Source organism: Tamandua tetradactyla, chromosome 14, assembly GCF_023851605.1.
Source record: "Tamandua tetradactyla isolate mTamTet1 chromosome 14, mTamTet1.pri, whole genome shotgun sequence".
In the NCBI taxonomy this organism is placed as follows: domain Eukaryota; kingdom Metazoa; phylum Chordata; class Mammalia; order Pilosa; family Myrmecophagidae; genus Tamandua; species Tamandua tetradactyla.
In genome coordinates, this window is record NC_135340.1 from 1,391,854 (window position 1) to 1,418,452 (window position 26,599).

Sequence of the window (26,599 nt, forward strand, 5' to 3'; positions counted from 1 at the left end):
GTTCCAGAGGAGAATCCATTCTCTTGCCTTTTCCAACTTCTAGATGCTGCCCACATTCCTTGGCTCAGGCTCCTTCCTCCATCTTCAAAAGCAGCGTAGCATCTTCCAGCCTCTTTCTGACTCTGATCCTGTTATAAGAACCCTTGTGCTTACACGGGGGAAACTCACACAATCCAGGATGACCTTCTCATCTCAGGATCCTTAATGTAACCACACCTGCAAAGCCCCTTTTGTCACGTAAGGTAACATATTCACAGGGTCTGGGGATTAGGATGTAACATCTTTGGAAGGGCCATTATTCTGCCTAGTACACCCTACAAGGAAGGCATTATTATTCCACTTTAGAAATAGGTAAACTGAGTCTCTGAGAGGTTAAGTGACATGTCAGATCTGGGCCTTTCAGCTTCCAGTGCCCAACGTGATGCACACTGGTGCTGACATTAGGACACTGCTATTTGCACTCAAGGAAAAAGGAGAAACTACCCCACCCTGTCTGCTAGATCTCTGAAAGCATCTTATCAAACTGAAGCAGCATCATAGAAGCTGCCTCATTTGTTCATCCTGAAATCTCAGCCAGAAATAGAACTTGAATACTATCAAAGAGCCATGTTAGAGTAAAGAATAGCATTTATGCTTTAAGAAGATGATATGGAAGGCTGTAATTTCTAGCATAATATCCTTTCCCCTGAGCGCCTAGCCAGGTTCTGTACCTGTTTTCTTATCTCTGCATTTTCTCCAGCTCCCCTGGCTGCTGAGCCAGCTAGCTCACCTAGAGGAGCCCAGCTACTCAACTGCTGTCCATGGCGTGCTCTTGGCTGGCAGGGAGGAGAAGAAAAAGGAATTTCCAAGTCAAGGCTTTTTGGGTCTTGAAAGCCAATACTAACTGAGGTCTGGGACCCTGAGCCCTGCTTGCATTGCAACCACAGAACTATTCATCTGTAGACACTTCTCAGTCCTCCAGACCCCAGCTGGGAGGAAAAGCTGGGAGAAGGTAATCAGTGATAATTAAAGAATCAGGCTTTAGGTGAGGCTATAAACTCCAGCACTCCCCTAAATAGTACCCAGGGCACTGAAGAAAACACTCCTCTTCAGCAGTAGCCATCTCCTGGTCTTTCTCAAGACTGCTTTACCTGCTGGCACTAAATGTGTTGGGATTCTTGGGATTGCACCTTAGACAGTGCTTTCTAAAAAGGTGGCATAGAAGGTGTTATTCATAAAGATTACAATGTTTTCCCCCATTAGACCCTCATATCACACTGCTCCTTCCTGTGTGGTAGCTCCTTCTCCCATGCTTCAAAGAAAATCATTCAGAGAATACTTCCTTGGGCAGGCAGTAAATAGATTTAGGCTTCCATGTCTGTGAATGCCACATGTCCCCAGATGCATCTTTTACTCTCCAGAATCTCTCTACAGATATTTTCTAATGATTTCAGTACTGCATGAGTACTTCAATCTTTACCCCTGATGCCCTGAGAACACCAAAGAACGTGCAACCATGTGAGGGGAAGAAGAGCCCCACCCTACCTCAGATCAACAGCAGGAGGGAACGCCTCAGCTCATGTAGCACCCACGGACCGAAACTCAAAAGGAGGGGGCGGTGATGTGTCCATCGTTCAATCCCTAACAACGATCCACCGCACTACTCTATTCCACGGAGAAAAGATTCATCCCTTACGAAGTGCAGACTTGGTGAATGCTGCCAGGTCACTGCACAAACCCTGTTGACCTCTGGGACCACTGGGGATGTGCCCCATGGCCTGTGGCATAAACTTCACCTTTTGTACATCTCCAGGGCACAAAGCATCAGCAACGGCCTTATCGCCCCCAGAATGGCACCCAGCAGGAATTGCTGCCTGGGTCCCAGTCCTGTCCCAACACGTCACACATGCGGTATGATTGGAGTGCTCCCCTTGGTCTCTCTGGGCTTCAGCTTTCGCAGCTCTGCAATGATGGACTTAGATCAGATGGCCTAATGGGAAGTTCCTTCCAATGAGTACCCTCTGATTTTCCTTTGTGGTTTCTCTCTTCAAAATTACCAATGAAAGCTGTTTACCACTTCAGAAGGTGCCATGAAGAAGCAGTGGGTGCCCTCTGCCTCCTCCAAGGGTCCGAATGGGTCTTAAAGATCTTCCTGTGACACTGAAAATTCAGCACAAATAGGAACTAATTATCAAGGATCATATAAGAAAGAATATATGATCCACTGAAGATGTTGTTTTCTATGCCTCTCTGATTTGCTCATTCTGACCCAGATCAGTGCTCCCCCAAATAATTTAGCTTGAAGAACATGCAGTCCCAGGTAGTTAAATCTTAACTAACGAAATTAGGGTAAATTTTGCAAAGTCCCAGGTGGAGACATAATGACAGCTTTCAGAGCCCAGAAAAGAAAGAGTTCCTTTTAAATTTGATTACATATGTGATATTCCCTGGGATTTCCTCAAGTTTTCCGTAGGACTGAATTGGATCCAGAACACTGTTCTTTACTGTGGGAAGTGGGCTTTGCAGCTGACATGCTGGGGAGCAGCCAGGTCCTTTGGGACCCTCAGAATCTTTTTGAAATTCAGGTATTTTGGGTTCTTCCGATGATAATTCCATGGCATTCTAGAGTAGGGTAGAGGATTTGATGTAGGCAACTGTCCCAGGAATTGCAGTCAGCTGGTTCACTGCTTCTTTTAAAAGAAGGTTTTTAAAACAGATGGGTTTCTCAATTTTCAACTTTAGTTAATGCCACACTTAAGAAACCCTAAAATAAAACCTTTTGTTGTAAATTATGTACCAGTCAGATGTAATTGTGACTTTAGCTGCTTATTAGACCATTTAAAGAAACTTAGCCTCCTTCTTCATTCATTTCTTTCTCTTTTTAGATTTTCCCAACAAAAGCAAAATTATCTTATAGCTAGTTTATAATAGAATGAAGCTCATCTTTCACACCACTTCTGCAATTCTTCTTGACATATCATTTTACTGTGCTCTGAAATTCACCCATCTTGTGGGACCAGGGTCCCAGGGATGTTTAAATTATAAAACTGTCCATAGCCAGATAAGGAAGCAAACAAGCCTCTACTAGGACACAAGGGAAGCTGGATTAGCAAACTCTCTCATAATGAACAATTGTTCACTTTTCCCCTTTGAATTCCAAAAGATAGCATCTCAACGGCTGTACATTGCATCTTCAGAATATTCTAAAACACCCACAGAAGACTTTATTACTGTGTACATGTTTAAATCAGTCAAGAAACTCCACCCAACCCCAGAGGTGTAAAAGACAAAGTCAACAAGACCAGATTTCCTCTGAATTATTAGATTTGCTCACAGTCAGTCCCCTTACCTACTTCCAGGTGGTCACATTCACCCTAATACAATATCTGGCACATGGTAGGTGCTCTGTAAATGCTAGTGATGTGAACAGATATACAGTGAGCGAAGCTGGAGTACACCACCTATATATTATTTTTCTTCTTCAAACCCAAAAGTCAGTAAGTAAGATGTGCAGTTCCACGAGCCGATCTTTTGCTTCGGTAGCTCTTGATTGCTGCTTTTAAGTAGAGGCCTCTGCCGTTGTCTGGGGTGAACTCCAGAATCCAGCTAAGCTCTGTCGGGAGAGAAAAGAGGTCCAGGCGAGAGTAAGGGGCTCATTCTGCTCAGCGGTAGAGCCGACGGCGAGCATGTCAACACACTGCCATTAGGAACACGGTCCCGTCCTAGCTGTAAGGGTTGTCCGGCCTCACCACACCGGTATTCAGCATAACACACAGTCTTCCATCCCTCTTTAGTGGTAAACTCCTTCCATGCAGCAAAGCTCTTCAGCCAGGCAGGATCAATGCACATGATGAAACATGATAAGAAATTAAAAATCTCTTAGGCAACCACTTGTTTTTCTCTGGTGAGCTATAAGTTAAGAATTAATAATAGTAATCAGCCTGGATAATAGCTATGACCTGAATTATGGCTTCATGTCAGGTATTCTAAAAAAAGCAGTAACTCCTTGTCTCAGAGCAGGACCACACTCGTCTTCATCTTGGCTAGTAGAATATTAATGGCTGAGAAGCCTTTTCCATATCCCAACTCTGTGAAGAAGAGTTTTCCTCAACGGGGGGCTGAGGAAGCAGGACACATCCTTCCTGTATCTCATTGGTTTGATACAGATTATATACTTGAGTAGCTGTGTGCACACTCAGTGAAGTGGGATCTGACTAAATCCAGGAGTGTGGCACCACAGTTCTCAATATTTTCCTCCTGTTTTTGCCTTTGAACCTATCTAAAGGGGAGAAACTAGGAGAGTGAGGAGTTAGAAATCCATACCATAGAGGAGAAATTGGAAATAGACCCCATTTAGCCTAGAAAAGGGAAGATTTAAAGAGGAATGGTGAGTACCTTCAGATACTTGAAGAATTAGGGATGTGTTCTGTGTGATCCCAAATAGTAAAGCTAGAATTGGTAAGTTGAGTTCCCAAAGAGGCTTACCAGTATATCCAGACCAATATAAGCAATAATGCTATCAACTCATCCCAGAGGATTTCATGTGGAAGCTTGATGGTTGCTCCTCAGAAATTATCATGACAAGTCTCTTCCCTCTAAGACTCTTGCAAGCTAAGATCATGCAAAGTTTCATAGATGGCCTGTATGCCAAGTACCAAATGTTCACACGGTGGGCCCATGGGGGCGGATATAAAAAGATGCTTGCTTGTTTAGCCTGGCTGGGATCAGGTAGAAAGTTCTCTCTCTCTTTTAGAAAGTTTTAATGATGAGGGAGGATTTATTTTTAGGAGCCACTTAGAGAAAACAGGGTAAGAGCCTAGCTGGTAAGAGATGGGAGCTTTAGGGGGAAGACAAGTCAGTGTTTGGATAATGTGGAAATTGAGCAATCTTGGCATGGTCCAAGAATGAGAGGAGTCAAGAAAGCCTGGGTCATCAGTAGACAGCGGCATCATTTGAAAGCATAAGTAAATAACCATTTTAGTATCAACGTATTATTAATCCCACGAATAACCATAGCTACCCTCAGCCCCCCCCTCACCCCACAAAGTGGTACCATCGCTGGCTGTAAATTCTTCTTCTGGTGCTGAGAATAGAAAAGGTGAGTACAACTCATGATGGATGGTTTATGCTCCCGTCCAAACCCCAAGGTTTGGATTCAGTACACATCTCCTTCGTTGTTTTTTTTTTTGTTTTTTTTTGAGATGATTGCTTGTGGGAGGCTCAATACATTTTGAAATTCATCTTACTTTATCCTTTCCCTTAATTTTTAAAGCAACGAGAATTTCAATACAGCAAATTGCCACTGCCTGACTAAAAATGGACTTCCAAGCAAATTCTTGTTAATAAAAAAATCTTTTATTGACATAAATAGAGCTGTAAATGCCTCTTTCTCCTGAAAGAAGCCCATATCCGTTTGTGTTGTTGTAACTGAATTTTTCCCATTAAACTAAAAGGCTGATTCCCCTAAAGATGATTATAACATGTCCTTTCTGTAGAAAAAAATAATCGATCAGATATACATCAAGGCATCCAAACCTTGTGAAGTAGAAGAACATCTGAATGTATTATTATCAGGAATACAAAGCCTCAGACTTCATAAACAGCAATTCCTTTTCTCTGAGATCTGGTTTGTGTGTTTTCTTTGAAACAAAAATAAAACCCTCTCCCCCCAAGGATAAATTAAGGACTGAAAACCCACATTTAGTGTTGGAACCTCAGAAACTAAAATGAGGCTGACTCTTGGCAATATTAAATTAAAACCCACCAATACCCTTGTTCTGAACTCTTCAGACAGGACCATGTCCCACGCATACACACTCCACGTAATTCCCCGTGCACTCCCTGAGTGGCATTTTGGTAGGATAAGGTGTGTGCTCGTCAAAGAGGAGCATGCCAACAGACCAAACCTGAAAGATACTCCCAGAGACACCCTTTTACCACCAAAATTATTTTCCAATGAGGAGAAAGTGGTTTGGTGGGTTTGGGACATGAAATTTTGCCATCATCATACCTTCTGTATTTTCCAAATTGGTGTTATTATTAAACTGACCTTTAAGAAGTGTCCAGTTGGTACAAGATCCACCTTTCTCTTTCACCCTGTTGAATTGAATCCATTGTTTGACAACAGAGGAAGGAGTGACTTTAGTAATTACAAAAATGAATTCACGAGCCTTTCTAGGTGAGATTCAGTATCTGAGGAGTCCTAACTCTGACCCAGTAGCGATCTTTGTGCCACACCCTATTCTCTGAAACGCAGACCTGTGGCCTCCACAGTCTGCCATGAGAGAACCAGGATGTCCAGATGCATCCCTGGGGTCTCATCAGAAACAGAGGAGGCTCTCTGCCCGCCACTTCCTCAGTCCTGCCCTCCTCAGGCCACCCCACATTTCCTCTCCCACTCAAAGAGCAAGCCTTGACTGCACTAGTTCAGAAAACCATCTTGTCTATTAAGAAAGCTATATTAGGTGAGAAAGGAGAAAAGTATGGAAAAGAAAACAGTTTGTAAGAGGCCTCCTCTCCTAAATAGAAACGCTTTAAGAGTCCATTGTTAGACAGGTGGTTGTTTCAAGGCAACTAAAGTGGGTTTCTCCTCTTGGTCATCAGTGGAGAAAATTTACCTCTAAAGTTTCAAAATCAACTCTAAAATTTTTCGTTTTATTAAAAGGAAGCCTTCCAAAATGCTTTTTGTGCCACTTAAAAACTCAGAGGGAGATGAGTGTTGCCCGTGTGTGTCTATGGTGCCCCCTGGCCTTGGGTGCTGACCTAGGGAACCCTCTGCTCGCCCAGCCTCAAGCCAGGCTGGTTTTGTCAAGGCCTCGTGGCGCCCTGTGGGGTGGAGGAGGCTCTGAGCGGATGCATCGGGAGGCAGGGCTTGGGGAGCAGTACAGGAGCAGGCCACAGGTCTCTGATCTCTAGTTTGCATTGGTCTTGCATTTAGACACGGATTCGGAAGAACAGACCCTCCCTTTCCCAGTGCCTTTGGAGAGACTGCCGCTCCGTAGAATGAGCCCTTTCTCCTCCACCCTTAATCTGCAGCCCAGCTTCCCCGGGAGATCCTACTTTGATTTCCGATCCTCACCCCAGCAGCTGAGCTTGCATTCTTCTTTACAGTCTCTCAATGCACCGGGTGAGCCGAGCTCCTCTGACCTTTTCCTCTTGCTTTCTGTGCCCTGAAGGCATCTCTGAAATTCCTGTGCTGTACTTGCTGTCCCTGTGCGTGCTGGGAGGGTGAGCTAGTCTTTGTGTCTGTGCCCGGCTTCCTGTGTGAGGAGCTTTGGGATGATGGAGCTTTGTGGCGTTCTTGTTTATGTGGTGTTAACAAACCAGCCACGGAGCCGTGGTCCATGTGCAATGGCATTGGAAAGTGGCGAGTGAAGTTGTTCTTTTTGCACAAGCTGGTGCCATCTAGATAACCCGCTTTGTCATCCCATGCAGTGGCAAAGCATGGCATAGTGGAGGCCGTGGCAGCAGTCTGGAGGTTTCCCACCCTGCTCGATCCAGGACACCAGCTGTGTCTGGAAGACTGGATCAGTGCATCCAGCCTGGCGTGGTCTGATTAAACATAGACTCGAGAGATCTTTAACGAAAAAAACAAAGTAAAAGAAAACCAACAGCAGAATGCACCTGACAAAGCAGGCAAACCAGAGGGCAGAAGTGAAAGCACTCTCTACAAAGGCCTGTGCTCACGGAGGGCATTGAGCTCACGGATGAGTCTTTTCCCTGGAGAAGGGAAGGACCACCACTAGCCGAATTAGAAACCCTGATTCACCTGAAGGTGCAAAAATCCTAGGAATCAAAAAGTCTGACCTCCCCAAAGTTTCCACAGCCAAAAGGGTGTGACAGGGCACTGTAAGCTGGTTTTCGGGGAGCTAGACTTGTGTTCCTTTGTAGTGAGCTCTGTCTAGCAAATAGAATTTTAGAGCACCTGAGATGCAGCAGGTATGATCTCTTCAGGACTATATTGTAATCATGGGTACATACGATGCGCATTTCACATTTACAAAGATTTTGTTTGTTTTGATTTTTACTCTTTTTGCTCATCCCACATCTTGGAATGAAGAAGGCTACAGCATGACAGTGCAAAAAGGATGCAGGGACTTCAAGCTTTCTTTAAAATGGCATTTTTCTTTGTGCTTTTATGTTTCTTATCGTTTTTCTGTGCACTACTTGGCTTTCAAACTTGCTTTGTTATAGAAGTTTTTAAGATTGTGTCTAATGTATTAAAATATTGCTGTAGTCTTTATAATGTATGTTGTCTCAAAGTGAGATGTGGTTTGGGGTATATTTGTTGGATGCATTTGACAACATTGTTCTATTTGTATCATTGAATCATAAATGTATGATGGTGTGTTTAAACAGTGTAAAAAATTTTGAGAATTCTTGTTTGAAAAAACTTGCACAAGGTATGATTCATTTAAAAACTTTAAAAGCCCAATGCAGATCCTACAATGCATTTCCAAAGCTATAGGAATTGGAGTGACAATCGACAGAAACTAAACAAAACTCAGCAATGAGTTAGGAGAACGTAATTCTTTTGTACGGGAATCATCCAGAGTAAAACAAGCCAACTAAAAGTAAATTAAATTTTATCCTTGCTTTCAATTATTTTAGAAATTAGCATGTAAAGGTCTTCTTGAATTGAAAAAAGGTGATCCTTTTTCTATCCCCCAATGCTCATGAAAACCACATTTTCCAGATCAGTTCTACTTGTATGGACTAATTGTAAATGATACATCTGCAAACACTTTAAGACAAGACACATCTGCCCCCATCCCAATCCAGGTGCTCATGGGGGGATTCAAATCTTGGGGAAAGGAGATGGGGGAAAACGCTCCTCGGGTGATTCTAACACCTCTGCAATACCCCATCCCCCCACCATCCGCCCATCCCTCCATCAGGTGAGAAGGACAAAGAAAGTAAACCAAACTAAGAAGCAGACAAGATAATTTTTCAATTTTTAATTATGTCATTCAACTCACGTCATTATTAGTAATCCATCACACATAAGTTAAATTACACATTCAGTTTCACAGGCACCACTTAGCTTGGGCCCGAGCCTCATCGAGCTCTTTCAGCATAACCGGAGTTAGGAATCCATAGCAGTTAGGAAGTGCAGACTTTTGTCAACACCCAGTGATTTCTCCATTTCTATTGGATGCCTTTTCTCCTTTTTAAAACAGTGAGCCTTCTCAATATGGAAGTTTAGTGCAAAAGATTGAACTTGGACGAGCATGAAAACTTAAGCTGCAGAGTTTAGAATCAACTGGAGGAGGGTTTTGAATGAGCAGAGAAACAATTTTTTTACCAAGCAAAGTAAAAAGGGCTTTGGTTTTTACTGAATCAGGCCTCTGGTGACTCTATTCAACTGGTGCTTTTTAAGTGTATGCAGATAATTTTTATCAACCTGGCTGTTGTTTCATAGCTTTGATGTGCAGTATCTCTTTATAGGATGCAATTTTGAGACCCAGCCTGCACCTTACTCTCAGTTAGGCAAGTATACTTATTGTAATTGTTATCTTTTACTCGTGTGACTGGTATGCTCAATTTCCTTCGTGAAATAAATGGCTACAGCTTATTTGATGTCATTAAAATTGTCTAAATGTCATTTTAACACTATTATTATTTCTCAAAGAAATGGAAATGATACATGTATCTTTTTAAACGTTATACATCAAAAAAGCTTCTATCACCTCAGCCCCGGTTTTCTTACATATAATGCAAAGATTCCTCTTTGAACCGTAAGTGTGGGTAAAGGTACAAGCCAGACCCACTGCCAGGCTGCATTAAGCCTTTTAAATTGAGCCCTTTTTTGTTGTTTGTCTATCAAGAGAGACATGTTTCTTATCAATGTCACTTTTGCTTCCTGTTTCTTCCATGCCTTTCCCTTGGAACGACAACAGTTGACATTAAAAAGCTGTTGGCAGGTATGGACTTACCTTATTCTGTTAGAAATAGCAAGACGGCAGTGCTTGTGAGGCGGCTCGCAGGTTCAATAAATCAGCAATTGCATCTCTCTAGATGTGTTATTTATGAAAAAAAACCACAAAGGTTAAACAAGCCTTAGAACTTGGACATAACGAGGTGCACGAAGACATAATTCTATTGGCACCTAATGTCCAAAACACCCACTACTCCAGCAAACGTTTGTGCTCGTGAATTTTAAGAGCAACCTATGAGATGCGTGTTTAAGTTCCGAAGGAAGCCAAGTCACGATCTCATGAAAATGAGCTTCCATGGCACTGGTCGCTTTGCAGAGCTGGAGCTTTCACAGGACTGGGTTTCAGCAATTCTGCCAAAGCGGTGTTTCCTGATTCACTCAGTGTGTTCTGTCCTCCTCCATCCAGGCCTCTAGATCCTAGCCTCCCCGCCTCGCGGGCCACCCATGCTCCTTAGCGCGTGCCCCTCCCTTTGTGTCTCTGGTGCACTGCCCTGCCAGTCACCAGTGGCATCGGGACTTGCAAAATCGATGCCACTTCACTCCCGGATCCCTGGTTGGGGGTGCAGTCTGAGCCAGGTAACCCTGCTGAATCGGTCATGCGTCCACCTCCCAGGACACGGCCCCTGTCTGCACCTCTGGCCCCTCTGGCCACCGTCTTGTCCTGCATGGCAGCATGAAACGGACACAACGCTTCCCACCCCTCACAAGCGCTGCAGCGCTGAGCGTGCCGTGTCCCCTGAATAACGGGTCCCCTTCTGTCATCCGCAGCAGCCTGGTTTGCTTTCGACCCCGGCTCGGCGCACCCCGACATCGTCCTCTCCAACGCTAATCTGACTGTGACCTGCAGCAGCTACGACGACCGGGTGGTGCTGGGGAAGACCGGCTTCTCCAAGGGCGTGCACTACTGGGAGCTGACTGTGGACCGCTATGACAACCACCCCGACCCGGCCTTCGGTGTGGCTCGTGCCGACGTGATGAAGGACGTGATGTTAGGAAAGGACGACAAAGCCTGGGCAATGTATGTGGACAGTAACCGGAGCTGGTTCATGCACAACAACTCGCACACCAACAGGTACCCGGCGGCCCCCAAGCCAAGCCTTCTCCACATTGGCCTCTGGTCGGGAACGAGCACCAGCCACAGCTCCCTCCTCCCGTGCCCCAAGTAGCCACATCAGCAAAGGGGCCTCAGAGGCCCATCACAGGGTTAGAGGAGTCAGCTCTCCACCAAAGACTCCTTTAGCCGCATCAGACTTCCCTGTGCTGCCCTTTCTCTGCACCTGGGATCGTGATGCCACATCACATTACAAGGCAGGTCAGCGGTCACACACATTAAAAGCCAAACTCGAAGGCCTGTTAACAAGGCGCCATTAAGGAGGCCGGGTGGGTGGGCTGCGCTACGGAGCCCAGGACTTCTCTGCTCTCAGCTGAGTGCATCCTGGTGGCTGCTTTATTTTTTGCATAGTAGAGACATGAGCACTTCCCTAGGCCCTTCATTGCTGTTCCACCCGTGGCTGGAAAGCAAGGCTCTCCACAAATACAGCCACAGCAAGAAAACAGTCCAGGGTTTGAAACCCAGACCTACAACTTTGCCAGAAAAACACTTTGGGGCAACTTACTTAAATTTTTCTGAACTCTGGTTTCCAAATCCACCACACTGGGAAAATCATATTTTTCCATGCAGGAGTGTTCTGAAATTTAAATGAGAAACATGAAAATGCCGTCACATTGGCGGTTCAGAAGCAGAGAAACCTCTGCTGTCATTCTTACCAATTCTAGTGCTCAGAACATGAGCCATTCATCAGACGGCACCTACGGATGTCACCTGAGATGGCTTTATACCTGAAGAGCTCTTTCATTCTATAAATCCAAGCACCCAGTTTGCTAGAGGAAAAAGAATATCATAATCTCATTAGGTTTTCTTCTCCTATGTGAATACAGACTACACACACTAATTTTTTTCCACAGACTTCCTTCTTCAATTGGTTTGTGTTCTCTTCTTCAAATGTATCTTTCACAAATTGCCAAGACAGAGAAGTATGTTTTAGAGACTCCCCAGGAGACATTTGCTGGGTGTCTCGGAGAAATGCAGCTGTGTCCAGTCAAATCAAAGGGACAGCTAGGCAGGCAGGGTGGGACAAGTGGACACCACAATTTCAGGTCTCGATCTTCGCTTACCCTCAACCCTTCTCTTGCCTGTGGGTCTCCTAGGGCCTCCCCTTCTATTCCCTTTGGATATTGTCTATCCACCTCCATTCAAGTTTGAATCACTCACTGTCCTATCAAGTTCTACAGATGCAGAGAAGCCGTTATCTTTAGGGATTTACATTGAGAAAAACCCTTGTCACCGGATTTCATCACGCATGTGCTGCTCTCACATTTCCCTTTAGCCTCTTTATTGTGGAGTGAAGGAATTAATCACAGCACAACCATCACACTATGAAGAGGAACACACTTTCACAGCTGAACGTCTGCCTGCAGGCAAACTGCACGTCCCTTGTGCTGTCATTGTTGAGCCTGTGAATTAACAAGGCACAATTTGTAAAACTGACTTTTAAGGGCATGCACTGCCTGTCTCATGCATGTGGACAAAACTACCAGCACTGCTAAATTTCGACGCTCTGCTGAGGGGAGGATGAAGTTTGATATGCCTACATCTCAAAGAGGGTAAAAAAGACAGATGAGGTCATCCATGTTTAATGGCACTTTGGAGCATAAGACATAACTCTTTGTAAAATAGCACTTGTATGCAAGTTCCCTAAAATCACTACATCTCCCACAGAGTAATTACTTTACTTTATAGGGGAGAACTTTCTCCTTGGATATTACCATTTTACAGAGAGCCTCTAACTTCTTAATTCAAATTCAACAGCTAAAAACACTGCCATCATCCCAGGATGAGTCTTCCTATGTAGTAGGTCGCATAAGGTCCAAAGTCCAGTTTTTCATACTGTTTCTATTCTATTTAAGTTCTTCTCTATTTTCACTTTCGAGTTAGATCATTTTGGGTTTAATGACGATTAACTCACACCATTTGTGCAAAGTGCCCAGCACAGCGATAGGGCTCTGGGAGTGGGAAGCTGTTTTTTCAGCCTTCAGTGTTTTGTTTTCTACTGTCGTGGCTCAGGGATAAAGATGCTAAATGGATGGGCTCGCTGTCAGCAGCAGCAGAGTGGCCTTGGCTTACCCAGGCCTTCTCAGCAAGGCGGCCCGCCCCCCCCCCCCCCCGCCGAGGGATGACAACCAGTTCTCGGGAAGGGGAAGCGAACAGAAAAACCTCACTCTTCTTACATATACAGTGCAGATATACACACGATGCATAAGCAGATATACAGTGTGTCTGTGGTATTAAAATTTATGGGGCGGGGAGCAAGTAGGGAAGAAAATGTTTTTAAAAATTCCCTTAAGGGGGCAATAACTAAAAAGGTTTGAGAAACTGGTTTGACCACACAGAAAGGGAAACTTCTCGAAGGACGAAGGACGACAGGTGAGACCCACATGTTTCCTTTTCCCACAGAACTGAGGGAGGCATCACAAAGGGGGCCACGATCGGGGTCCTCCTCGACTTAAACAGGAAAACCCTGACGTTCTTCGTCAACGACGTGCAGCAAGGCCCCGTGGCGTCCGAGCACATGGAGGGCCTGTTTTTCCCCGCCGTCAGCCTCAACAGGAACGTGCAGGTGAGCCCAGGCCCCAATGGCCGCTGCTGAGGCCGCCCGCGGCCCTAACCCGCCCCGAGAGGGGCTGACCTGCGAGGAGGCCCAGGCAGAGACCCAGGGCGGGGGGAAGGAAGGGGCCACGCTGACGGCTCGCCCGATCCCGCAGCGCGCAGCCCCTTCTCCCCGCTCGGCTGGCTCCTCGTCCCGCTTTTAACTGGAGCTCCACCTCTAAATAGAAATGAAACCCTTTAACCAGCAGACCTGAAAGCAAATGACATGGCCTGTGCAAAGCTGCATGAGTGCCCGAGGAGAAGTAACTGTGTAAACTGAATTAGGAGCACAGTGGTCAGAGCTGTGGGGCATCTTCTCCGCACCCCTGTTCAACTCTACTAGATGCCATGGGGGCATACGGCACAGTCCCTGCCTACAACTTACCTGTAATCGACTGTAGACATAAAACCACAGGTTCTTCCCATTTATTCGTTCATCCACCATATCCCTATGGAGTGTCTATAATGTGGCAAGCAGTATTATGAGTATTTGGGATACACGAGTGAAAAAACAAACAGATAAAATCTCGCCCACACAGAGCTTATATTCCAGTTGTAGGCAAGAGAAAATAAGCAGAGTTGCAGTAAACGGGTGAGCGGGTGAGCAGAGGCTGGAAGGAGGCAACGGAGCGAGCTGTGTGGGTGTCTGAGGAAGGAAGGAACAGCCTATGCAAAGGTCCTGAGGCCCGAGAGGCCTCAAGTGGGCAAGAAAAGCCGAAGAGGTCAGCGGGCAGGGACAGATGGGTGAGGGCGGCCGTGGGGCAGCTCCTCACCCCACCCCGAGGGCTGCGACCCACTCTGAACGGGCCCCCCTCAGGACAGGGCAGCCTCCAGACGAAGGGGCTTGAGTGTCACAGTGCTGCGGGACTTTTACCCCATCTGGAGCCCCATCCTGGGAGCTGTCGTTACTTTTTAAATGTCCTTGTCACTCACCAGTACGTGCAGTAAAGGCAGAAGACAGCCACGGGCCTCTGCGCCCTCCCGTCTTCCTGCAGCCGCACGGGCTCTCTGGAAGGCTGGAATCCAGCCTTTTAGACTTCAGCCTCGGCATCAGAAGAAATAAAACCATAAATTACCCTGGAAATGAGTCTCAGAAAAACTCCATTCAAAGCTTTCCACATTTACAGCTGTCTCCCTCTGCAGGGGTTTCCAGGGCGTTCTGAGTATCTTTAGATAAAGACTCTTGGGCTGGAAGAGACCGGATGGGAAAGGCGGGCAGCCTGGGGCGTGAGGCATGACTGGGCTGGAGGAAGGGGTTTGGTCTCTTCTGATGAGGATGAGGTTAGACAGAAATTGGTGAAGCAGTGTAAATGGTCATGCTTCTCCATCACTGGCTATTGTCTACGCAAGCCCAGAACGAAAGGGTTACCTTAGTTTGAGTAGCTAGTATACAAGTAATAAGGTAAAGCGCGTCCCTGCTACTCTGTTCTCAGTCGTGGTTTTAGCCGTGGCCACTGCAGCATGACCCACAGATTACGCCGTGTGTAAGTCAAGGTCCTCAGTCACACGAACACATCCTCTCCAGAATCCTTTAAAGATTCGGGTGGAGTAGAACCATCTCATGAAGCATCACCAAGGATCTGGGAGCCGCCATGGTGGCCAAGCTCTTCTCACAGGCAAAGTGCTAGCAGCCCCTTGAGAACAGACCCCTTTTTGCCCGAGAACACACCTACTATGCTCTGTGTTTGGGAGCGGGGGGGACTCTGGGGTACCTCGCCCTTGCAGGACTCACAGTCTCTTCTCCCAGGTGACGCTTCACACGGGCCTCCCGGTTCCCGACTTCTACTCCAGCCGAGCTTCCATAGCCTGAGGATGTGCTGTGGCGGCACCAGCTGCCCCTCTTACCTCCGCCTGCAAAGAGCGCGGCCAGTGGGCGGGGTGCTGGAGGAGGAGGAGAGAAGAGCTGGTCTCCGCAGGCTTCCCACCCACAGCTCTGCCCCTTGCCTTCCAGCCCCTCCACTGCAGTTATGCTTACATTTGCCCCCATGTCCAGCAATTCTGACCAACAAAGGACCCAGACTGTCCACTGTGTTACTGTTTCCACTTCCAGATTTTGCTTTCATTTAGCTCAGTTTCGTTTTTTGGGGGGGGTTGAGTTGTAATTTGTTTTCTGACCTTGTTATCAGTACCTTGCTTAACTGACACTGCGAAGACAGAACTTTCCTGATGACTTTTTCCCAGGACCGTGCAGGAGGGAGGGAGGAAAGGACGCGCTGATTTGGGCATGGCAGCCTGCCTCCTAGACGGTGCTTGCCCTAGGAACTCAAACACAGCATTAGCTCTGCACAGGTAATCTACCGAGGAGCTTTATTGCGCACTGAGGTACGGGAAGGCCAGCTCAGCAGCGCTACAGAAGTTCCCAGTGGGGTAGGATCATTCGCACAGCCGGAAAATGGCGGCAGATCAGAAACCCTGGCCACAGAATGGGACCAGCGAGTCCCAGGCATTCGCCGAACCAGGGACTTCACGAATGGGGTCATTTATTCCACATATATTGCCGATTGCTTAGACCAGGCACTGTTCTAGACACTGGAGACGTACCGGAGAATAAGACAGGGATGGTCTCTGTCTTCCTGGAGTTTATATTTTAGTAGGAAAGCAGACAGAACATCCAGTAAGATCATTATAAATTGCAACATCTACTACAAAGGAAATAAACAAGGGCTAAAACGCCCACTGGCAAGTCATTTCAGACAGGCAGAATGATGCTAAACATCACACATTCTGGCCGCAGGACACACGTGTTGTCTCCTCTGTGCACACCAACTCAATGGCCTTTCACCTACGCTATTTCAGTCCTGACCCCTGCGATGACTGGCCTCGCGTTGCATCCTGGGGCCCCTCTGGAGTAGGCATGAAATCAGCATTCTTAGGTGTTAATGCTGCAACAACAGTAAGCCTTAAAAACTCGTGGCAGGTGCTCCTTTTTTTCTGATGGAGAGAATTCATTAAGTGCAGGAGTTTTCCTTAGGGACCAGAAGAAGGGGTCCATTCTCAGTAGCGGGGGGCGTTACGTCCTCACATCCTCAGGATAAACATGCTGTCACCACGCACGCTGCCTGATACGAATGACCACCCATCCACTCCGCTGCCAGCACACCCTCCCTGTCTGGGGTAGTTCAGTGATATTTGGAAGAAAGCGAGACATTCTGTTAAGCTCTCAGCAGAACAATAATGCTTATTACGTCTAGACGGAGATTGGACTTGCGTCAGAGTCTTTAGATTGACATGAAGTTTTAGAAAGTTTAGGACCTGGAAAGAAGTTCTGATGAGTTGCCTAAATATTTGCCAGTGAGCCAAGCAATTCTCCACGAGAAAAAAGAATAACAAAAGCACAGAGGTAAGATGGGAAAGCTAACAAATTAAAGTTTGGGCAAAAACTAATATATGTAAATAGCTAATTATTTACATTTGTGCTTCCTTTATTTAGATTATTGGTATCAGTTAGGACATTTTTCTAGTTAAGTCTATCTAATTTATTGAATGGGTGCTATCCTGTTTATGTCTGTTTTGGTTCTTCTTGGCTACAGAAAAACTCTGTTGCAGGGCAACACTAGTTTGTTACTTGATTTAATCTCCAATGAGACTCATTGGCTGGGCCGCAGTAGACTCAGATTATTCATTCTTGTCCTTTATTAAATTCATCCTGCTGATTAGATTTCTAGTGACTTGTAACACAGGTTACATTGAATTGCAATTATAGATGCACACAGCTACTGTCCTAGGAAAAACTGTCATTTCTGCTGTGCCAATAAATGATTTTTATGAGCGAACATCAAATGTCTCTTTGGAACTTCTTGTCTTTATCTATCCTGGGTCACACGTCACCTATGTTGGAACATTTATTTCTTCAGCAACCTGTAATCACAGAACCCTTGAACGTCATGTTCTTCACTTAGTTTCCTTGGGGGTGCTGTCGCTGTCACTGTCCCCTGGTTTACTTATCTCCTCAACCTTGACTTGACATCGAATGCCTGCAGTTTAGATGCCACGAGAGTCTGCCTCCAGCACTGGGGCTGCACGCTAACAAACCTGCTCCCAAAACAAGCCACAACCTGTCATGCAAAATAGAGTCACCAACTTTTTCAAACCTGGTTCTTTGAACTTTTTTTTTCAAATGATTGAAAAAAATTCACATAATTACAGCTTTATTGATCTCCCATACATTTTGTAAAAGTAGTTTTCCTGAGATGCATTCACATACCACACAGTCCGTCCAAAGCGTACGCTGGATGGCTTTTACTGCATTCACAGAGTGCGAATTCATCACCACAAGTCAATTCTAGAACATTTCCATGACTCCAGAAGGAAAACTCCACACCCCTTAGCAGTCAGATCGCAACCCCTCTCTCCTGCGCTAGCCTTGCATAACCACTAATCTGTTTCCTTCAGAGCAAACACTTTTATTCCCACCTCTATAAATGTATGTATATTATATTTAACATAATTGGACTCAAACAGTATATGGTATTTTGTGTCTGGTTTCTTTCACTTAGCATAATGTTTTTTGCTTCTTTGTTTGTTTTGCAATGGACAGAAGAATATTCCTCTTTTACTACTCACTGCAGTCCACAGTTTGCTTTAGGTGCAGTTTTACTCATATACCACCCAATTATTGACACCTTGTCACAGCACCGCACACTCGCTCTAATTCATGGAAGAACGCTCCTGTGTTTGTACTGTTGACCACTCACTGTCCACGAGAGGACTCACTCTGATACACAGCCCCAGGTTTCATCTTCTTGCTTTCCTTCTACTGACACACACGATCCACAACTGTCCCTTTCACCACAGTCTCACCATATCGCTGTCAAATGCGCTCACTATAATATGTGGCCGCCATGTCGATCCATTTCCAAGCATTTACAATCAACCTTATCATAAATTCTTCACAGACTGAGCATCAGGTCCTCATCTTCTGCCCTCATTCTATCTGCTGGTGACCTGTGTCCTAGACATCAACTCCGTGAGCTTCCTCAGTACACTGAATTCAGATCAGTGAGCTCAGACAACATTCGTCCTTGTATGTCTGACTTACTTCACTCAACATGATGTCCTCATGTGTCATGGCTTCATTTCTTCTCACAGCTGAAGAATAGTCCGCCCTGTGGATACACCCCATTTCGCTTATCCACTTGTCAGATATGGACTCCTGGGAGGTTTCTACTTTTTGGCAACTGTGAAGAATGACAGCACAAATATCAGTGTCAAATGTCTGCCTGCATCCCTGCTTTCATCTGCCTGCATCCCTGCTTTCAGTTCTCCCCGTGTATGCAGTGGAATGCCAGGTCACGTGGCAGTTCTGAACTCGACTCCTGGCAGTCTCCCAGAGCAGCCGCACTGTCCTGCATTCCCACCAACCCTGAGTAGTGTTCCCGTCGCTCCACATCTGCAGCTTTTCTTTTCTAATAGTGGCCATTCTAGTGGGTGTAAAATGATATCTCATGGTAGTTTTGATTTGCATTTCCTTAATAGCGAGTGATGGTCAACATCTTTTCATGTGCTTTTTAAAGAATTTATATATCTTCTTTGTAAAAACATCTACCCAAGTCTTTGCCCATTTTTTAATTGGGTTATTTGTCTTTTTGTTGTTGAGTTATAGGATCTCTTTATATATCCTGGACATTAAACCATTATCGGATATGTGTTTTCCAAATATTTTCTCCCATTGAGTAGGCTGCCTTTTTACTCCCTTGACAAAAACCTTTGTAGCATAATCAGTTTAGAGAAGGTCCCATTTATCTATTTTTTCTTTTGTTGCTCATGCTTTGGGTGTAAGGTCTAAGAAATCACTGCCTACCACAAGATCTTGAAGAAACTTCCCTACCTTTTCTTCTTGGAGTTTTATGGTTCTAGCTTTTTTATTTTATTTCTTTTTTGGCATGGGCAGGCACTGGGAACAGAACCCGGGTCTCCAGCATGGCAGGCAAGAACTCTGCCTGCTGAGCCACCGTGGCCTGCCCTGGTTCTAGCTTTTATATTAAAGTCTTTGATCCATTTTGAGTTAATTTTTTTTGTAAGTTGTGTGACAGAAGTCCTCTTTCATTCTTTTGGATATGGTTATCCAGTTCTCCCAGAACCATTTGTTGAAGAGACTTCTCTGTCCTCATTGGGTGGACTTGGCAGCCTTGTCGAAAAATCAGTTGGCCAGGGGGAGTAAGGGTAGTTCAGCGGTAGAATTCCCACCTGCCATGCAGGAGACCCAGGCTCGATTCCCAGTCTGCATTTCCCAAAAAAAAAACAAACAAGCAAAACAAACAAGAATAAACAAACAAAAAAATTCAACAAGTGGTGCTACAATAACGGAATACTCACATGGAAAAATAATGAAATGTGACCCTGTCATACAAGCATACAAAAAAAAAAATGAATTGACCATAGGTGTGAGGGTCTATTTCTGAACTCTCAGTTTGATTCCTTTGGTCAATATGTCTATCTTTTTTCCAGCACCATACTGCTTTTACCATTGTAGCTTTGTAATATGCTTTTAAGTCAGGAAGTAAGAGTACTTCAACTTCGTTCTTATTTTTCAAGATATTTTTGGCTCTTTGGGACTCCTTACCTTTCCAAATAAACTTGATAATTGGCTTTTCCAATTCTTCAAATTAGGCTGTGGGGATTTTGATTTGGATTGTGTTGAACCTGTACATCAATTTGTATCAACATTTTAACAATATTTAGTTGTCCTATCCTTGAACACAGAATGTCTTCCCATTTATTTAGGTCTTTGATTTCTTTTAGCAATGTTTTGTAGTTTTCTGAACATAGGTCTTTTACATCCTTGGTTAGGTTTATTCCTTTAGTTGCTATTGTAAATGGATTTTTCCTGACTTCCTTCTTAGATTGATCATTACTAGTATATAGAAACACTACTGATTTTTACCTGCTAATCTTCTATCCTGCCACTTTGCTGAACTCATTTATTAGCTCTAATAACTATGGTGAAGATTTTTCAGGACTTTCTAGGCATAGGATCATGTCATCTGCAAATAGTGAACGTTTTTCTTCTCTCTTTCTGATTTGAATACCTTTTATTTCTTTTTATTCCTAATTGCTCTAGATAGAACATCTAGCACAATGCTGAATAACAGTGGTGACAGTGGGCATCCTTGTCTTTTTCCCGATCTTCACAGAAAAGCTTTCAGTCTTTCACCACTTGTGAAAGTTAGGTTCGTGTCAACTTGGCCAGGTGAAGGCACCTAGTTCTGTTGCTGTGGACATGAGCCAATGGCATGTGAAGCTCATCTGTCACTGATTACATCTGCAGTTGGCTAGGAGGCGTGCCTGCTGTGATGAATGATGTTTGACTTAACCAGCTGGTGCTTAAATGAGAGACTCAAGGTAGCACAGCCCAAGCAGCTCAGCACACCTCATCTCAGCACTCGCAGCTCAGCTCAGGCCTTTGGAGATGCAGAAAGGAATCACCCCGGGGAAAGTTGTTGGAACCCAGATGCCTGGAGAAAAGGCCAGCAGAGATCACCCTGTGCCTTCCCATATAAGAAAAACCCTCAGTTGAAAGTTAGCTGCCTTTCTTCTAAAGAACTATACATTAACTAAATAAATCCTCTTTTACTGAAAGCCAAGCCGGCTCTGGTGTGTTGCATTCTGGCAGCAAGCACAGTAGAGCACCACTGATGATGATGTTTGTTGTGGGTTTTTCATATAGCCCTTTATCATGTTGAGAAAGTTTCCTTCTATTGCTATCTTTCCAAGTGTTTTTGTCAAAAAGGATGCTGGATATTGTCAAATGCCTTTTCTTCATCAATTGAGATGATCATGTGTTTTTCTTTGATTGCTTATGTGGTGTATTACATTTACTGATTTACTGGTATTAAGCCACCTTGCATATCTGGGTGAAAATCCATTTGATCATGGTGTATAATTATTTTAATGTGCTCTTGGATTCAACTTTCAAGTATTTTGTTGAGAATTTTTGCATCTATATTCATTAGAGAGATTGATCTATAATTTTCCTATTTCATAGTCTCTTTATCTGGTTTTAGTATTAGGGTGATAATGGCCTCACAGAATGAGTTAGGTAGTGTTCCCTCCTCTTCAGTTTTTGGAAGAGTCTGGGCATGATTGGTATTTGGTCCTCTTGGAATGTTCGGTAGAATTCACCTGTGGCACCATCTCCTCCTGGGCTTTTCTTTGTTAGGAGATTTTTCATGACTGTTTCAATGACTTGACTTGTGATTGGTGTGTTCAGGTCTTCTGTTTCTTCTAGAGTCAGTACAGGTTGTTTGTGTTTCTAGAAAATTGTCCATTTCTTCTGAATTGTCTAGTTTGCTGGTGTACAGTTGTTCATAGTACCCTCTTATGATCTTTTTTATTTCTGTGGGGTCAGTAGTGATGTCCCCCAACTCATTCCTGTTTTATTTAGTTACATCTTCTCTCTTTTTCTCTGTCAGCTAATCTAAAGGCTTGTCAATTTTGTTGATCTTCTCAAAGAATGAACTTTTGTTTTTTTATTCTATTGTTTTTTTGTTCTCAAATTCATTTATTTCTACTCTAATCTTTGTTATTTCTTTCCTTCTGCTTCTTTGGGCTTAGTTTACTGTCTTCTTTCTATTTCTTCCATGTATGTAGCTAGGTCATTGATTTAGTTCTTCCCTCTTTATGTAAGCATTTAGAGATATAAATTTTCCTCTCAGCACTGCCTTTGCTGCAACTCCTGTAAGTTTTTATATGTTGTGTTTTCATTTTCATTTGTCTAGAGATATTTACTGATTTCTCTTTCAATTTCTTGACCAACTGATTGTTAATAGTGTGTTGTTTAACCTCCATACGTTTGTGAGTTCTCCAGTCCTCCACCTGTTATTGGTTTCCAGCTTTATTCCATTATAGTCAGATAAAGTGCTTTGTATGTTTCAATCTTTTTAAGTTTATTGAGACCTGTTTTGTGACTCAACATCTAGTTTATCCTGGAGAATGATCCATGAGCACTTGAGAAGAATGTATATCCTGCTGTTTTGAGGTACACTCAAATATACAGGTACACTGTCTGAATATATCTGTTAGGTGTGGTTTATTTATGAAACTATTCAAGTCATCTGTTTCCTTATTGATCCCGTATCTAGATATATCATTGGTGTGAGTGGTGTAATGAAGTCTCCAACTATTATTGTAAATATGTCCAATTCTCCCTGTAGTGTTGCTAGCGTTTGCTTCATGTATTTTGGATCACCCAAATGTGCCAGTTTGAATCTGCTGTGTACCCCAGAAAAGCCATGTCCTTTAATCCTCACTCAATATTGCTGGGTGGTATTCTTTTTATTTTTTCCATGGAGGTATGACCCACCCAAGTGTCAGTACTAACTTTTGATTAGATGATTTCCATGGAGGTGTGTCTCCACCCATTCAAGATGGGGTTGCTTACTGGAGTCCTTTCAGAGGGAACTATTTTGGAAAAAGCTTTAGAGCCACCAGAACCAACAAAGCCCACACAGCCAGAGACCTCTGAAGAAGAAGAAGGAAAACACCCCCAGGAGAGTGTCATGAAACAAGAAGCCAGGAGAGAAAGCTAGCCAATGTCACCTTGTGCCCTCTCAGTTGAGAGAGAAACTCTGAATTTCATCGGCCTTTCTTGAGTGAAAGTGACCCCTTCTTGGTGCCTTAATTTGGACATTTTCATATCCTTAGAGCTGTAAACTTAATAAATTCCCCTTTTAAAAAACATTCCATCTGGTATATCATATTCCAGCAACTTACAAACTAGAACACCCTGGTTCGGTGCATAAATATTTATGTTATTGTCATCTCTTCTTGGTGGATTGCCCCTTTTATTAATATAGAATGTCCTTCTTTGTCTCTTATAAACAGCTTTGCCTTTAAAGTCTATTTTTTTCTGATATTAGTATGGCTACTCTAACTTTTTCTTCTGGATACTGTTTGTATGGGATATCTTTTTCCAGCATTCATTTTCTATTGTGTCCTTGGGTCTAATCTGAGTCTCTTGTTGTCAGAAAACAGATGGCTCTTTTTTTATCCATTCTACCAGTTTGTATCTTTTGATTGGTGAGTTTAACCCATTAACATTCAATGTTATTACTGTAATGGCACTACTTCAACCATTTTATCCTTTGGCTTTTATATGTCATATCATATGTTTGTCTCTCTTTTTAACCTTTTAGTTACCTTTAGTGGTAATCTTCATTTCTACACTCTCCTTCAAGCCCCTCTCTCCTGTCTTTTCCTTTCAGCCTACATGACCACCTTTAATATTTCTTGTAAGGCAGGTCTCTTGTTAACAAATTCTTTCTGTTTCTGTTTATCTGTAAATATTTTAGACTCTCCCTCATTTTTGAAGGACAATTTTGCTGGATGGAGAATTCTTGACTGGCAGTTTTTCTCTTTCAGTATGTTGAATGTATCATACCACTGTCTTAGCACCACCATGATTTCTGATGAGATATCAGAACTTAGTCTTATCAGACCACCCTTGTATGTGATGAATCACTTTCCTTTTTCCGCTTTCAGAATTCTCTATCTTTGGCACTTACATTCTGACTGGTGATGTCCTGGAGGAGTCTATTCATATTTACTAGGTTTCGAGTGCTTTGTGCTTCTTGGACATGGATAGCTGTATCTTTCCTAAGAGTTGGGAAATTTTCCACTATTATTTCTTCAAATATTCTTTCTGCCCCGTTTCCTTCTCTTCTCCTTCTGGGACACCCATGACATGTTTGTTTGTGTGCTTCATGTAGTCAGTCATTTCTCTGAGACACAGCTCAATTTTTTCCCTATCTATTTTTTTGTTTGTCTGTTTGAATGCAGAGCTCTGTCTTCTAGCTTGCTGATCCTTTCTCTGCCTCTTCAAATCTGTTGTATGCCTCTAGCATGTTTTTTATTTTATCTATTGTGCCTTTCATTCCCATAAGATGTTTTTCTCCTTTGCATGTTTTCAAATTATTCTTTACGCTCACCCAATGTCTTCTTAATATCCTTTATCTCTTTAGTTATATCCTTGAATTAACTTAGATTTGTTTGAAATCTTTGATTAGTTACAAATTCTGTATCTCCTTTGACTTTGTAATTTGTGCCTTTGACTGGATCATATTTTCCTGTTTCTTAGCATGGCTTGTAACTTTTGCCAATGTCTGAGCATCGGATTATCTTGATGCATCTATTCTGAAAGTTGGATTCTCTCTCTTGCCCAAGATTTTCTTGTTCATTGGCTTTGTGTTAATGCTTTTCTTTGTCACTTGGTTAACCTGTATTACTCAACCAAAGCAGGGCCAGACCCATGAAGGGGTACACACAGTTCCACAGGGCCAGGGGACAGGTTCAGGTGAAGACACTGAGAAAAGCTGTATCCCACGCCCAGTGGTACCTAGAAGATGGTGTTCTCTGGCACCCTACTCCCCTCGGCCCTCAGAAGGGAAGCTGTTCTTAGCTCTCTGCTGGCTTGAAACAAAGCCTGGCTGGGCAGGTTGAAAGTGGGGGACCCAGCAGTCTAACTATGCCAGCAAAAACTAGAACGGTGCTAATTGTGTTCTGCCCTGTTCCTGGGCAAGCGGATTTCCATGGCTGGCCTGGCAGGCATCAGACAACCTGAAGCTCGAAGCTGGGTGCCCCAAGACTGGGAGATGGGCCCAGAAGCTTGGGCTGAGGGAGCTCCTCTGTCTCACCGCAGCTTCTCTGTCTTTCCTCCTGCATTTTCCTGGATGCTGCACTGTACTCCCACCATCTCCAGAGCCCTAGACCTACCATTCCAGACAGTTCCTGCCTGTCCCCTTGCTGGTTTTCTGGGACAGAAGTAACCCTGCATCTCCCTAATCAGCCATCTTCCTGGAAGTCCCTACTCCCTTACATTTTATTAGCATTTTCAAATGAACTGCCTTCATTTTTTAATGCTGGAAAAATATGACCAAACTCACACAATGTAGGTTGCAATCTCACAGAGTGGAACATTGAGCAGTTGACAGGAGCCGCTGCTCTGGCCACCACGGCTTCTGAGCATCTCTCTTTGTTCACCCCTACCCTGATCTTTTGTTTTCCTTCCTCTATTGGTCTCACCTCTCTTCTCCCATTTCTCTTCTGTCCACTCTCTAATTGAACACATTACCGTTTCCTACTCTTCCTGTGGTACTAAGGTCACTGGGGTTCTGTCCCCAGGATTTCTTCCTAGATATGATTAAGCAGTTTGCGAGAAATCATTCTTATTTTCTGGAAATGAGATTCTCCTATTTCTCCCTCTAATGTGTGTGTTAACCTTTTGCCCATCTATTCAACTCACTGATAAGAAGGAGGGCTTGCTATCGAATCAGGATATCTTATCATTACTCAAAGGGACTATAGTAATTAAACAGGGGAGTTCTCAGGTAACACAACCTTACAATTTATTTGAACATGCTATAGACACCTGACTAATTATTCGTCAAATATTTGTGCCAGCTCCTTCCGCAGGACTGTTTAAGGTGGCTTGGTTCTGGCATAACGCGTCATGCATAACTGAGGGCACCTAAGTTTGGTCAGCTTCACAGATAAAATTCAGAATTTGGGTATTAAATATGAGTGGACAACAGGAGCAGTGAACCATGCGCAGTTTTTACTGTCTGCGCCACCATGCCTCAGCTGTCCCGAGAAATAAGCACACAGGATAGCTTTTGGGGTGGAGGGGGTCACCAATTCTGTTTCTTTTCTTTCTCGCCATTTCTTTTTCCTTGCTATCATCTTCTTGAGAGATAATACCTTTGGAACTGTATAAAATATACAAGGAGTTCTGAGAAAAAGCAGTAAGAACTTGTATAAAAAATTAAAATCAATTTTAAAGCAATAACAGTAAAAATGATATAGTCCTATCAAGATCGATTACAGACTGGAAGACTAGGCAACTCAGAATTCAAGAATTTAACACAGAGAATCACAAAGAAGGAAATGAAGATTATTTTGAAAGGTTGAAAAGTATTATTAAAAATCAGTTAACTATTTGGAAAACAAAATTGTATTCTTAATCATATAACATCCCAGATATT

The 26,599-nt window shown here is 43.8% G+C and overlaps 1 protein-coding gene and 1 long non-coding RNA gene across 6 annotated transcripts in view; one reads left to right on the forward strand and one right to left on the reverse strand.

Moving 5' to 3' along the window:
• Positions 1-18,049, forward strand: part of TRIM9 (tripartite motif containing 9) — a 116,673-nt gene extending 98,624 nt beyond the window's left edge. The window contains exons 8-13 of one of the 4 annotated variants that reach the window (XM_077126780.1): positions 6,917-7,105; positions 9,427-9,468; positions 9,879-9,902; positions 10,685-10,934; positions 13,431-13,593; positions 15,370-18,049. In XM_077126780.1, coding sequence (XP_076982895.1) covers positions 6,917-7,105; positions 9,427-9,468; positions 9,879-9,902; positions 10,685-10,934; positions 13,431-13,593; positions 15,370-15,432 — 731 coding nt within the window. In that variant the 3' untranslated portion in view covers positions 15,433-18,049. Of the gene's footprint in view, positions 1-6,916; positions 7,106-9,426; positions 9,469-9,878; positions 9,903-10,684; positions 10,989-13,430; positions 13,594-15,369 lie in introns of all 4 variants that reach the window. The other 3 variants (XM_077126779.1, XM_077126777.1, XM_077126778.1) reach the window with 3 other exon arrangements.
• LOC143655546 (uncharacterized) lies at positions 10,981-26,599 on the reverse strand. Of its 2 annotated transcripts, XR_013162152.1 has the most exons (4): positions 14,556-26,599; positions 14,008-14,082; positions 13,412-13,575; positions 10,981-11,604 (listed from the first exon to the last, which is right to left on the reverse strand). It is a non-coding gene; the product is annotated as an uncharacterized LOC143655546 (long non-coding RNA). The 2 variants fall into 2 exon arrangements; XR_013162151.1 differs by having other exon boundaries at positions 14,008-26,599.